Genomic DNA, 15,338 nt, shown 5'->3' on the forward strand with positions numbered 1-15,338 from the left:
CATACGTCCTCTTTTTCCCGGACATGTCCGGCTTTTCAGCAATCAAACCCCCGTCCGGGGGGAATTGCTGAAAAGCCACACATGTCCGGGAAAATGGCCGGCACTTCCTCTCCCCCTGTGGCTCTGCTCCACTCCTCCTCTCTCAGATTTACAGAGCCAAGCTGCCCAAGCAAGCGCTACTGGCTTCAGGCAGCACCCCCCCCGCCTCCGGACCCCGAGCCCCCAGCCAGGCACTTCTCCTACCCGGCTCCAGCTGAGCTGCTCCCATGGTGCAGGGTCCGGAGGCAGGGGGGGGGCTGCCTGAAGCCGGTAACGCTGGCTCCTGCAGCTCTGCTCTGTAAGTCTGAGGGGGCGGAGCCGAGCAGCTCGGCTGGAGCTGGGGAAGGGACGTGTCCAGCCAGCTCTGGGTCCTGAGGTAGGGGAGGGCTGCCAGAAGCCAGCAGCTCGGCTCTTACAGTCTGAGCTGGCAGGAGCAGCTCAGCTGGAGCCCAGGTAGGAGAAGTGCCTGAAGCCGGTAGCACTAGGGCAGCTTGGCTCTTAAACAGAGCCGAAGAGTCAGGGAGCAGCAGCAGTCGCCAGAGCCTGCTCTAAGGTAAGCCAGGGATGCCAGCAAAGCTGGGAGTACCATGCGCCGCTGATTGCACAGGTGGGGGGCAGCGCTGCGGGAGCTGCTCCGGGGAGTCGCCAAAAAGCACTGACTGTGGTGGGGGAGGAGGGGAGGGCAGTGTGAAAAAGGCAGGAGTGTGCAGAGGGATCAGAGCTCTGGCTGCGATGGGCATCGGGCTGCCTTGCCTGCAAGTGGATCAGAGCTCCTGGGGCTGGGGTGTGCTGTATGGCACTCAGCTCCCCATTTGTGATGAGACACAGCAGTGTGGTGGATCACTGCGAAATACCTGCCCAATCAGAGCTGCGGGGGCAGGGCTTGCAGGGGCTGGCTCCGACAGCTCCCATTGGAGCTTTTCCCAGCCAATGGGAGCCTCTGAGCTTGGCTTGTGGCGGGCCCAGCACGTGGAGACCCTGGCTGCCCCTGATCCTAGGAGCAAACACAATGCCAAAACGAAAATACAAAGTTCACTACATATAAAGAATTACGTTTTAGAATTAAAGAATTAAATAGCTCAAAATGTCCGGGATTTTACCGGGCAGGGAGGAGAACTGGGTGCTCCAAGGCATCTGGGGAGCTGGGAAACAGAACAGTGTGAGCTGCGTGTCCTGACCGCTCCCAAAAACTGAGCGCCGGGGCAGATCCTCCACTGAGCAGCTTCATTAAAGTCATGGGAGTCTATACTAGTGGAGTGCCTGACTTTAGAATTGGTGCAGCTGTTTCGTGTGGCTGGGAGGGAGGAGGGGGAATGTGGGGTGCTCAGGGGAGGGGGCGGAGACTTTGGGGAAGGGGTTGGAATGGGGGCAGGGAAGGGGCGGAGTTGGGCGGGGCCGGGGGTGGGGAAAGGGGTGGGACCGGGGGAGGGGAAGGGGCGGAGTTGGGGTGGGGCCGGGGCCCCATGGAGTGTCCTCTTTTTTCAATGTTCAAATATGGTAACCCTAATAAAGCACTTTAATGTCCTAACACAAATGGTGTAATAAACAAAAGATTCCAGAACTGCTTGTTTTGGAGCATACAAGAGGAGAGACTATTTTTGTCTTAATACTGAGAAACATACAGAATTGATTCTTTGGATTCTTAGTACAGAGAAATGCAAAAGAGTTTAAGTGCAGTTGACAATTACCAGAGAAGTACTGTAACATTGCAAGTAATGTTTATGCTTAAAATCCTTGCACAGGGTTGGAAGTAAGGGCAGACAAGAATACCAAAATAATTCTCTAACAGTGAAATCTAAGAAAGGGATTTTTTTTAAATGAGGAAATTTGTTAGAAAAGCCTGAAAGGGAACAAGTTAAGAAATTAAAAATCACTGAACCATCATGGAAACTTTAGAGTCAACCTTGTTAAAGTCACTGAAGGTATGTATATGGCTGAGAAAGAAAACAGCATAGTTAAGTGGCTAGCTATACTAATTTATTTGGGCCTCAAAATTATCCTTTTAAAAAAATAAATCTCCAACCCAAGTGATTCAAATACAACAGGACAAAAACTTAGCAGGTTAGAAGAGGTATCTGTAGGACTGAAATTAATGGGGCTAAAGTGAGAATTTGAATAATAGACCAAAATATAAAGAAAAATAATAGTAAATTGTTTAAATATGCCAGGAACAAGAAAGCTGTGTAAGTGAGTCATCAGGTTTGCTAGACCACCTGGTTATAAAAGGAGGCAATCAAAAAGGACAAAGAAATTGGCAGGACTATCAACCTTAATACTTCAGCACAAGCTGATCACACACTTCCCCACCTGCTGCTTGGAAACAAGTGAAGTAAATACCACACTAATGAAAGCTGCCATGTTAAAAATGTTTCTCGGGATTTTAGGAGAAGCAGCTGCAGAGGGTTTTATAAGACTGTGAATAGGCTTATATGGATTGCTGAGAGTGGCACCTGGGATAGGGTCCCTGCTCTGCTGCTCAGTGAAAGTGCTTGTCGCCTCTGAGGAGTTGTGCTGGCTGCCCAAGATACTGGTAAAATGGAGAGTCCAATCAATGCCTGCTCAGGGCTATTTCTGGCTGGCTCATCTAGGAACAGCAAGAAAATAAACAATAGTGTAAAAGTAACTTACTCAGCCTTCTCGGATTCTGCTTTTGTTTCTGATTCATCTTCTTTTGCTATTTCAGACATCTAAAAACAAAAAGATATTAAAATTGCCATAAACTTACTTTTAAATAAATCTTCTCAATTCTACTTAATGCTTTCTAAAAAACAAATAAAACAATCAATTACCACCATGCCTCATTAACACTGGGTCACTTTCATGTTGTCATAATGCTAAATTTTTTTTGCTTCTAAAACAAGTAGCAGACAACATTTCAATAGTGAAAACTTCTATCATGATTCTTCCTCTAACATGTTTTCAAGATATATTATTAACACAGTAATTGGTGCAGATGACTGAATGACTCAAAGTAACAGTCAATGTAATGAGACTGGCGAAGTTACCAAAAAGGAATGGAAGTGACAGAGTACAGATCATAGCCTAAAATTAGCTGGAGTACAGTGGTCACCATTAAGAACTTAACAGTTATGACTGGCATGCAAAATTAATGTAACTATGGTTTTGTATAATTTCTATACATAGAATGTGGAATAATGTGGATTATCACAAATATCAGTATGTCAATATCACAAATTCCACGTAATTGTTCAGTTTATAATAGTGGCAACATCTTCCTATTTTGTCAACAGAGATTAAAGTAATTATATTCTATAAATGTAATCAAAATTAGCAGAATATTTGTATACGTTTTATTTTTGCAATACTTCCCCCCTTAAACTATCTATCTATTCCCCCATACCACAGTATCTAACTGCTTCACAATCATTCATGTATTTATCCTCCATTGAGTGGTTACATGTCACATAATATTATTTCTGTTCCCTAACTGAATAACTTACATAATTCACATACATGAGAATTGTAAATTTCATAACCAATACAGAATTAGAAGGTCACAGTTTTGAATGGCTGATTAATTAACAAGTTAGAGCTATGGAGAGAAAAAATGGTTACTTACTGCAACTGTGGTTCTTCGACATGTGATGCAAACGTGTATTCCACCTAAGTGTGTGAGCACCCAGCGCACTGGAGCTGAAGAATTTTGCCTAACAAAATTAGAGGGGTGGTGTTCATGCTTTGTGGCCGTAGCCCCTCCCCTGACTATATGAGGCAGCGCCACCCTGATCCCCCTCATTTCCTGCGCACCAAATGCACAGAGACGATTCGCTGAAGCAGAGTGGATGGAGGGTGGGTTGTGGAATATACTCTCTGCATCACACCTTGAAGAACCACAGTTACACTAAGGACGAGTTACTCAGTGTTGATAGTTCTTCGATGTGCCCCCCAGGTGCTCCACTGTAGCTATGTCAGTGTCCCTGTGCCTCTCATCAGAGATTTTTGATAGCAGTGTCTTTTCAGCCTGCATATGCGCCCTCCTTGCTTTGTGCTCTGCCTCAAGATGAACCACCCTCAGTTCCTTCTCTACTACAGAGCCCATTCTTAAGAACTCCAAAGTAGAGGGGAGGAGGGCGGGTCATGGAGCATCCAGAGTGGGATACATCTCGAATAACCATCCCTACTGCACTAGATGAGTAACTCTCTCTTTTGTGTGTCCCTATGGGTTCTCCACTGTAGGTGACTCCCTAGCAGGATTCCCTGGGGAGGGTTGTGCTTCTGTATCGAACTTAGTACTGATGTCAGAACCGTGGAGCTGAAGATCGCATCGGAGGCTGTCATGTGTAATGGCATAATGTTTTGCCAAGGTATGAGCAGATGCCCAGGTTGCTGCCCTGCATATCTCTGTGATGGGGACATTCTTGATGAATGCAATAGAAGTGGAGATGGACATTGTGTGGCATGTTCATGTGCCAGAAGGAAAATAGCAGCACTGGTTAGTGAAGTTGGAAGCCCAGTTCGAACGTCTTTGAGATGATATTGCAGAGCCCTTGGACCTGTCTGCAATGGCTAGGAACAGCTTAGGGGATTTCCTAAATTCTTTTGTCCTGTCCAAGTAGAACACCAAGGTTCTCCTGACATCCAGCATATGTAACACAGCCTCTCTGTTGTTGCAGTGAGGCTTTGGGAAGAAGGTCAGAAGGTGAATACACTGGAGCATATGGAAGGAGGAGGTTACTTTGGAGAGGAACTTCAGATGTGGTCTCAATGTGATGATGCCCACCAATTACTCTTCAGCCCTTTCCTCACCCCCTCTCTCAGCCATTGCATATGCTATCCACCCAGAGATTGTCTGTGAAGAGGCTGCTTGCCCCTTAATATAATATGCATATGATACAAATAGGCGAGGTGAAGCATGAAATGATTTAGTTCTGTTCAGATAGAAGGCTAGACAACACCTGACGTCTAATGTATGGAAACACTGCTCTTCTAGAGATGAATGTGGCTTAGGAAAGTATACCACCCGGTTCAAATGAAACTGAGAAACCACTTTAGACAAAAATTTTTGATGTGGTCATAAAGTCACCTTTTCTTTGAAGATTTGTGTACAAGGAGGCCTAGCCAGCAGAGCCTGCATCAGAGACACACACTTTCCTTGCGGATGTTACCGCTACCAGGAATGCAGTTCTCTGACACAAGAGTGGAAAGGGACAAAATGCTAGGGGCTTGAACAGAGGTCCCATCTCTACCACTAGGACTGAGGAACTGGTTCTTGGACCAGAGGATGTAGATGAAAAAAATAAACTGGCACTTTAGATGAGCTTTATCTGAACACACAGTGTTCCATACCAGTGTCCCAGAAATCAGCAATAAAATATAATGAAATTACGTTTATATCACAATGCCTCAGCTTGAGCAGAGTATAATTCAATAAGTTTGGCTAGTTTCTAGTTCTTATTGCCAACTTGTCTATATTTTCTTTCTGTTGAATACGAGTTGTTTAAGTGATACGTGCAGAGTCAGATTCTGTCACACCTATGATGAAACAACGAGTAAAGTACTAAACATCAGAAAATGTGGAATAGTTTGGCTCATAACTCGTTCCTCCAGCCTGCGATCTTAAAATCTAAATTATGTTTACAGATGCTGTAGCTAGAAGTTTGGGTTTTTTACTATCCATTCTTCCATTTTGTAAATATAATATTTTCAATACTTGTGTGATTTCATTGCAAGTCTTGTGATTGTTTTCACTTTTCTCAAAGCCCAAACCTCCGGAGTCATGTCATTATGTGAAAATTTGGGCTTCTATTTAAGAGATATTAAGTTGAAATGCTTGCAAATGTGATCCCCTCAAGGTCCAAAACTGATAAATCAAATGAATAGAACTCCACATTTATTATTTTTTAAATCTTGTGATGTTTTTTGCAATATTGCAAATATTTTACAGAATATAATAATGTTAACAATGTTTTTATAGCTAAAACAAAATACTTTTGAAATATAAAAACAGAGTTAATTTGGTTGTTCCTTTGCTTGTTTGGATTTAAACATCCCCCTGTAGCCCTTCCAATCATAAGGCATCAGCATTGCATTAGTGATTAAAGAACAAAGAGTGAAACTGACTATAAATCAAAATCAAACTGACTTCTGTTTTCATTCCTCAAACTGTGATAGATTTTTAAGAGTGAAGAACCCAGCAATGCTGCCAAGCAAAAAATTATTTTAAAAATAATTTCATTTTTAATATCAGCAATACAGGAAGGCAATATGTTCCTAAAAAATGTGTGCTTATATTTTCTTTGTTCCCTTAAGCCTTTAAGCTACACACACACACACAACTAATTTTACATCTTCCCAACCCTGATGTCAATTTGTAAGTTATAAGTTATAACATGCCTCACAATTATTGCATCCAGGGCAGCTCTACTGCTGATGTAATTTTATATCATCTGAAAATCTGGCCCATAAAACTTATAATGGAGAACTGGCATCATGTAAAATTACCTAGGGACTAGTGTGTCTCCATTTTGTACATAGATACAGTAACAAGAAACCAATGAAGTCTAGGGATGGTTTTAGTAGCTGGGTGATTCTAGCTGGGGGTGCCTATCCATCAAGATTTGTGCAATCTTGTCTCTCCTCTCTCCGTCGCTTGACCTGATTACCAAAGCAAAACGTAGTTGAGTGTGATAGGCTCAAGCAAGACAGTCTTCAAGGATGCCATCCCTTAAGTTGGTAGGAAGGATGGTGAGGCAGGCAGGCCTCCAGCAATAGGCACTAGTCAGGACAGAGGACAGACAGATACAGGGAAGAGTAGGGTTGTCAGACAGTATTTATATCAGCTGCAGTAGCAGTACTCCCCTCCCTACCCATCTCTGTCTTCTCTGCTCTAGAAATATTTTCATGAATCTTGCTACCATGGGATTGGATCTTCCCTAAATAGGGGGACAAAATGCCACTTTCAATGAACTAAGCGCAAGTCTTGGTGACTGAAGGTTCAGTAGATACTCCAAGATGTCCTGGATGGAAGCCAGCATTGCTTGAATTCAACGAGCCAATGATCACATAGAAAACTTTTTCCATTTTGGCAAATAGGCCATCCTGATAGAGAACTTTCTACTGTTGCGTAGAGCCTGCTGAACAGCTGCCAAACACTGCTCTTTCTCCTCCATCAGCCATGCAGCAGCCACACCATGAGATGCAGCCATGATTCTGAGTCAGTAGGTTGGGATGGAGAGGAAGTAGTATGGAAGGCTGAACTGACAGTGCAGAAGGTCAGGGAATCAGCAGTGCCTTGGCCGCACTGGGGCAATAAGGATGATCTTGGCCCAAACCGCCTTCAGCTTAAGGATGACCAGTGGGATGATCAGGACTGTGGAAAGGCACAGAAGAGAGCTGACAGCTGAGATGGAAGGTGTCAGACAGGGAGCCCAGACTGAGGCCCCCATTGAGAGCATAACAGATGACATTTCCTGTTGTCCCTTGTAACGAAGAGGCCAAGCACCAGAATGCCCCGGATTATGAAGATACTCTGGGGAATGCTTGTCTTCAGAGACCACTCAGGACTCAGCAAAAAATTCCTGCTAAGATAGTCCATAAGATGATGAACCCCAGACAAGTCATCAGCCATTTGAACAATACTCTCCTTGATGCAAAATTGTCACAACATGATTGCCTCTTGGCAGACCATCCTGGAGTGTGCTCCTCCTTGCTTGTTCACATAATACATTGTTGGTAAATATGTGAATTGCTGAGCCCCTGTATGGATCGGAAAAGTGTGACATGCATTGTAACTGGCCCAAAGCTCCAGCATGCTGATATGCAGAGAAGACTCCTGCTCTGACCACACACATTGGACTTTCAGTGACCTCAGATGTACTTCTGACCCCATCAGGGAGGCATCAGTGACAACAGTCCTGGTTGGTAAGGGCTGGATGAAAGGAACACCCTGACAAACATTTTCGAGAAACATCCACCACTGTAAGAGGTCCAGGATCAGTGGAGGAAGACTAACTAATCTGTCTAAGGAGTGAAGAGTCGGACAGTAAAGAGTTCTGAGGCACATTTGGAGGGGTGTAACATTGTGAACTGGACCACCAACATGCAAGTGGACTTGTGCCTTAAGAGCCTCAGACAGATTCAAACTGTCATGGAACGCTGAGATTGCAGACTGAGGCAGAGGTGGCTAATTGCCTGAAAACAGTCAGTCAGCAGAAATGCTCTCGAACTCAGAGTCTACTAGGGCCCCAATTAACTCTATTTTTTGTGTGGGAACCAAAGTTGACTTCCCGGTGTTTAGGACCCAGCTGTTGGTCGTGACTGAGCCCCAAGCATTGTGGCAATGGAAGAGAGCAATGACTGGAACACTGCGCTGGACCAATCAGTCAAAATGGGTGCTTGGGAGCCTCTAGGGGAAGATGTGTGGACTGTCTAAACCCAGAACATGACTGCTTCCTTTTGTGGGATCTATGCACCTTTCTGGGATATTTTCACTGTCTTGGGGGAGGGAAAGTCTTCCCAAATGTGTGCTGTGAATGATACCACAGTTCTTGCTATTGACCCCTTAGTGGTGCCTTCTCACCACCGGTGTATACACCCTTAAGGACTGAAGGGTAGCTCTAGAGTCTTTGAAGGAGTGCAGAGTCTCATCTGTTTTATCTGAGAACAGAACCTTGCCATCAAAAGGCAGATCCTCAATGCCCTGCTGGACATTGAGAGCAGTGCCCGAATTCTGCAGCCAGGAAGATCTCCTCATGGTCACCAAAGAGGCCATCACTCCTGCTGAAGTATCTGCAACATACAGAGCAGACTGCAAAGAAGTCTTAGCCACCAAGCAGCCTTTGGTACAAAATACATGACATTCCTCCATTGAGGCCCCGGGCAGTTGGTCTGTGAATTTAGACACAGCTGTCGAGCGGATAAAGTGGTACTTAAACAGAAGTGCCTGCTGATTAGCAATTCACATCTGCAAGGAGGAGGAGGTGTAAAGCTTCCTGCCCATCAGGTACATTTGCTTAGAGTCCTTCTCCTTTGGAGTGGACTTAAACCTGTCCTGTCAGGCTATATCATTCACCACAATTACTACCAAGGAATTTAGGGGCTGGTGGGAATAAAACCCCTCAGATCCCTGTGTGGGAACAAAGTAGCATTTTTCCAAGTGCTTAGCTGTTGGTGGTATCAAAACTAGCGTGCTCCAGAGGACCTTAGCAGGCTCAAGGAGCACGTCGTTAATAGAGAGGATGAAACTCTCAGGGGCCAACAGCTGCAGGATATCCACTAAGTTGTGGGCGTTCTCCTGCAGGAACGCCACCTGAATACCCACGGAAGCAGCCAAGCACCGCAATAGGTCCTGGTATGCCTTGAAATCCTCCAGTACTGAAGGGAAAGAAGAACCCGGCACTGTGGAATCGTCCATGGATGAGAATGAGGCAGTTAACTGTGTCAGAGCCAGATCCTGCTCCAGGGCTGACGCGCCCCAGGCAGGATGACTCTGGAGACTCCTCAAGGGGAAGACACACCAGTACCTGGACCTGTAGCGGATTGATGGTCACTGCCACAGATCTGGCCAGAGATCCTGGCTTTGAGCGGGACAAAGAGTGGAACTTCTGTGACCAAGGGGCAGCATGAAGGCCACTGGTATGAAGAGGGCATTAGTGGCCAGTAGGTGCCCGGCCAGGGGCCCCGGTCCTGACCACAAGGCGAGTGCCAATCCTGATACCCACAGTGATCCATGAATGGCCCTCACTCAGGCAATGGAGAGCAGGAGGAGTAAGATCCTGACTTGGATGCTGAGAAGTCCGGGCTTCAGGGGACAGCATCGGGACCAGCTCTGGGGGCAACCAATCTGACTTGTCCATAGCTCAGAATGATGAGGGGGCTGGTGCCAACAGTGGAAACAGTACCATTGGTATCGAGTATGCCTCTGTTGCTTTTATTGCTGGGAGAGGTGTCAACCCTGAAGTTAGCATCAGTACCAAAGTAACTAATAATGCAGCAGTGGAGGGTGGTGACTGCTGCCATAGCAGCATTGGCAGCACCGGTGACAGGGATACTGAAGAAGTTCCAGGTACCACGGAGGAGTCAAATCTGGTACCGGCCCCATTTCCACTGAGGGTGGAAGGGATACAATGGGGTGTAGTGCTGACAGACCCATAGGTTTAGCGCCTGCCCAGCCAATGGGGCTATAAAGGATGTAGCACTGGCACAGTCCTGGACCAAGGAAAAGGTCACGACAGACAGGCAAAGGAGGTCCACTGCTGCCTGATACACCACTGGCATGGAAGCAATCATTAACAGCATCACCCTTGTTGGTACTGGACCTAACGGGCACCCTGGGGCCCAGAGTCAATGGTACTGGGTCTCTGCCTCCCGGTGTGATGCTCAGGAGTGGTTGACAGGACATGTTCCATCCCATGCACCAGCATTAATCCTGTGCTGATCCACACTCTTTCTGGAGGAAGGAGATGAGTCCCGATGGGACCTGGAGTAGCCTCGGTCATTCTTATGCAACCTTTTCCTCGGCACACTCCTCTGTATCTTCGGAGAGGTGCCAGCTCTAGGACACGAAGCAGCAAAACCCAAGGGCAACCTGCAATCTGATGAAGGCCTTGGTGCCAAAGGAGGCCACATGGCCAGTTCAAGCAGATGCTGCTTCAGAAGAAGATCCCTTGCCACGTGAGTCTGTTTCATGAACAATTTTCAAATCAACCTCAGTTCTTTGCCATTTGCTTCACCCTAGACACAACAAGCACCGCAGGTGGGGATCATTACTGGGGATCGTCCCCCCATACGACAGACAATGTTTAAACCCTGGTGAGGACATCATCAGGGAACTTCAACCAATTACTAGTAAGTCTAACACTATACTACGGGTATTAATGAACTACATACAACTAGAAAAAAGTAACTGAATAGAGGATTGAGAAATTGAAAACCTCACAGAGCTCCAACTCCAGTCATGGGTGCCAAAAAGGAACTGAGAGGGATTGAGGTGGCACTGCATCATATAGGCAGGGGAGGGGCTACAACCAGGAGGCACGAGCACCCCCTGGCCTTCCCACTTCCATGGGTACTGCTAGGCAAAATTCCCTGGCTCCCGTGTACTTAAGTGGAATATACAACTGCAATCTACTTGAAAAACCAAAAATTGTATATTTGATTGGTCACAATTAATGATTCAAATGATCTGCATTAATTCCAAAAGAAACGTGAGAATAATAATTAACAACAAATACATTTAAGTACTTTGCAATCACTTTGGGAATAGGAAGAAAGGCAAAATTTGTTGGAAAAAATATAAATTACTTGTTCAGGGTTACTAGGGACTTTAATTTCAAAGCAGAGTCACTCTGTTCAATGAACATATCCTTTATATACCTCAGTACTAATGTAAATACAACTATCCATATAAAATGACATGAAATTGCTACTATTTTATAAGGAATTTGTGCAAAATGAGATTTGACAATGGAATAGTCATAAGTAAATTATGATTTTAAAGAAAGTGTATAGTGACAGACCCAGACCAGTGGGGTACAGGAGTCTGGTAGAGGGCAAATATACTGGTCACTGGATGAGTAGTTTTCTGTTCCCTAAGTGACCAGAGCAGGGTCTGCACTAGAGTAATAAGGAACCTGCTAGAACCAGTTAAGGAAGGCAGGTTAATTAGGACAACTGGAGCCAATTAAGAAGAAACTGCTAGAATCAATTAAGGCAGGCTAATCAGGGGACCTGGACTTTAAAAAGGAGCTCACTTCAGTTTGTGGTGTGAGTGTGAGGAGCTGGGAGCAAGAGGCGCAAGGAGCTGAGAGTGAGAGGGTGTGCTGCTAGAGGTCTGAGGAGCACAAGTGTTATCAGACACCAGGAGGAAGGTCTTGTGAGACCAATAGAATCATAGAATATCAGAGTTGGAAGGGACCTCAAGAGGTCATCTAGTCCAACCCCCTGCTCAAAGCAGGACCAATTCCCAGCTAAATCATCCCAGCCAGGGCTTTGTCAAGCCGGGCCTTAAAAACCTCCAAGGAAGGAGACTCCACCACCTCCCTAGGTAATGCATTCCAGTGTTTCACCACCCTCCTAGTGAAATAGTTTTTCCTGATATCCAACCTGGACCTCCCCCACTGCAACTTGTGGTGAGACTAAGGAAGGTGTTTGGAGGAGGCCATGGGGAAGTAGCCCAGGGAGTTGTAGCTGTCATGCAGCTGTTACAGGAGGCACTATAGACAGCTGCAGTCCACAGGGCCCTGGGCTGGAACCCGGAGTAGAGGGTTCCCCCCAAAACCTCCCAATTGACCTGGACTGTGGGCTCTTCCAGAGGGGAAGGTCTCTGGGCTGTTCCCCAACCCACATGGTGACTCTCTGAGGCAAGAAAATCCACCAATAAGCGCAGGACCCACCAAGATAGAGGAGGAACTTTGTCACAGTATATAAAACAGACATAAATAAATAAACTGGCCAGTAAATGGAAAATATAATTTGATATGCAGGAGAAAATAGTAATACACATTTCATGGGGGCTAAAAGCTTGACAACAGAGTAAATAGTACATTATATAGTCATGTAGTGGAGGTTTATATTGAAAACTCCAGGAAATCATATCAATGCCTTACGGGTTGGGTTAAAACCCATTATAGAAGAGAATTCTTTGAAATGGCCTAATACAAGTAGAGATGGATCTATACTGCAGAGTTTAGATATCCTCAACATTTGAAAAGGTATTTGGATCCAGAGTTTTGGTTCAGGCCCATCTTTAAATGGAATTACACTCACTTATGTAGGGATTTAGTGAAATGGAACAAGATAAACTGTTCACATCGGGGAAGGACAATTAAAATAAAGTAAATATTAATTTAACAGTAAATCAATTAATTCAGGCAAAGCTATTTCAGAGAGTAGGAAACAAAGGACAGTTTATTAAGTGTAATCAATTAAGCAAACAAAATAAATAAGTTAAGGGGATAATCAGATATAATTATGGATGAAGAGTATTAGGGAGGAGGCTGAAAGACAGTTACAGAATAGGAAATTAGCAACTAGGTTTGGAAAGCACCTAGGACACTTTGGGTGCTACTACTCTTTGGGGCAGGGACTGTCTTTTTGTTCTGTGTTTCTAAAGTGCATGGCACAATGGGGTTCTGGTCCAAGACTGAGGTTCCTACGTGCTAAAGTAATACAAATAATAAATAGTAATAATACTGTAATCTAAATGAACAACAACACTAATTATTAAGTCAAAACTAGGCAGACATATTGGGCTAAGCTAAAGTTTTCCTTTCCGGCAAATTATTCTTTGTTATAAGATTTAGACAATAAAATATAAGAAAATGACATTCCCAGAATATGTATCTCATAGGAAAAGCAATTTAGTGAGCAAATAAGTTTAGTTATTACTGGAACTTTTAATAATATATAATACATTTTTGCTGTAAGGGACAATAAATTTGTTCCACCTACTTGTGCTTTTCTTTTCCTACGAACAGTGCTTTCCAAAGAGGGAGGGGTATCTGTACCAACTCTTTCTGCAATATCACCGAGTCCAGCATCATGACCATGTTTTGAGCCACCTTCTTTCTTTGCATGAATGCCAAAAATATCTGACATTATGTCTGTTTCTCCTTTTTCACCTTTCACAAACTGCACAAATTCAACTCTAATTCCATGCTCAATGCCTTCAACCTTCTCTGCTTCTATGACGTCATCGTGGATTCCAAACTGTGTTGGGTCAGGCATGTCCCCTAATATTTTGGTAACTTTGATGTTTTTGGCTCCTTCAACCAGGCCACCCCCAAACACAGTACTCCAGAGAATCTGGAAAATCCCCCATACGATGGTGAAGAACAACTGGAATAACCCTACAAATAGCATCCAGAAAAAGGAGAAAAACACTTTCACCAATTCCTTTATAGTCATCTTTCTAACTTTTCTGTACTGTTTCCTAAGGTTCCTTAAAGTGACCATTTTTAAAAAGTTGGCAGCATTCCTCTTCACTGCAACACAGGCCATTGCAAAAGCTGAAGCTGATTCCAGAGATTTTTCTTCTTCCTCATCATCTCCAACTTCCATTACATAATAAGGCTCATCCTCTTCCTCCTCTTCAGGTCGTTCAGCTGAATCTGATTCGGAGATCTGAGATGCTAACTGCATTTCAAAGATTGTGTCCTCACAGAAATTCACAAACAGCTCCATTTTCTCTTGTTCTCCTCCTTCATTTACAACATCAAATATGAACTGCCTTTTGGATTCTTTCACCTGTGGCTTCTCCCACTGCATTCTACTGGACTCACTGATTTCAAAGTAAACTCTTTCAATTTTCTTGGCTCCACCCATTATTTCAATGCGGCCAAGATAAGGTTCAAAGTAATTAAGTACACTTGCTGCTGGATCTAGTAAGCACCGAAGGCGTGAATCATTTGGCATGTGCTCTGAAAGGTTAGTTAACAAGACTGCCACATTAAATCCAATGTCTTTGGCTGGCTCATGGAATCTGTCCACAAAATCAACATAATTAAACATGTCATTTTCATCAGCTTCTGCACAGGACAGCAGGAATTCAAGCTCTGACTGTGTGTATTGTTTCTGACCTTCCATTGCTTTCTGGAATTCTTTCTTTGAGATGATGCCTTTACCATCTGGATCATATTCTTTGAAAGCATCTGAGCTGGTTAGGTCTTTCAATTTGAGGAACATGTCAAAGAACTTCAAGATCATTTCTACATTGCTAGATGATTCTACCAGTGTGTCCACCATCTGTTTTCCAATAGTCCCATTTACAACATTACCTACATTGTATGTTAAAACAGTAAGTTATTTGGTTTATCTATAAATACATGTAAAAATAAGTTAATTTCATATTTATGTTCAGAAACACTACAAAAAACACTTTTCCAATTTCATTCTTAAATCTCCATAATTTTCTTGTAAACATGTTTTTCTGCATTGTCCTTGCTCTTTCAATATTATGTGCACCTTATATAATTCTCTTTTAAACATTTTTTAATAAACGTGAAATAGCTTTTTGCACTGGCATAATAAAAATGCAATTAAAGAACAATTCTGAAAGATTAATTATTGCATTGTGACAGCTCAGCTTCATAACACTGAAAGTAATAACACATAATTATAAAAAATAGATCTGACCTTCAAGTAGTGACAACAGCATCACAACCATATCCTTCAAGAGATCCAACAATTCCTTAAGTAATTCAATCTGACTGGAATCCTGCAACATAAATGGTGTACACATTTTTTTCTTATTAAGAAAAGATACATTTAACAGGAAGAAATAGCACTTGGCATGGTTATCAGATACAGTCCTAGTAAACACAGATACATCAGGATCGTTC

The 15,338-nt window shown here is 43.9% G+C and overlaps 1 protein-coding gene across 21 annotated transcripts in view; it reads right to left on the reverse strand.

Annotated features, from left to right (window-relative positions):
- RYR3 (ryanodine receptor 3) overlaps positions 1–15,338 on the reverse strand; it is a 561,484-nt gene that overhangs the window by 49,580 nt on the left and 496,566 nt on the right. For 19 of the 21 annotated variants that reach the window (XM_065595380.1, XM_065595379.1, XM_065595381.1 and 16 more), the window contains 3 exons: positions 15,133–15,214; positions 13,450–14,774; positions 2,668–2,726 (listed from right to left, as the gene is read on the reverse strand). In XM_065595380.1, coding sequence (XP_065451452.1) covers positions 2,668–2,726; positions 13,450–14,774; positions 15,133–15,214 — 1,466 coding nt within the window. The remainder of the gene's footprint in view (positions 1–2,667; positions 2,727–13,449; positions 14,775–15,132; positions 15,215–15,338) is intronic. The other 2 variants (XR_010601063.1, XR_010601064.1) reach the window with 1 other exon arrangement.

This window comes from Chrysemys picta, chromosome 4 (assembly GCF_011386835.1).
Source record: "Chrysemys picta bellii isolate R12L10 chromosome 4, ASM1138683v2, whole genome shotgun sequence".
NCBI lineage: Eukaryota > Metazoa > Chordata > Testudines > Emydidae > Chrysemys > Chrysemys picta.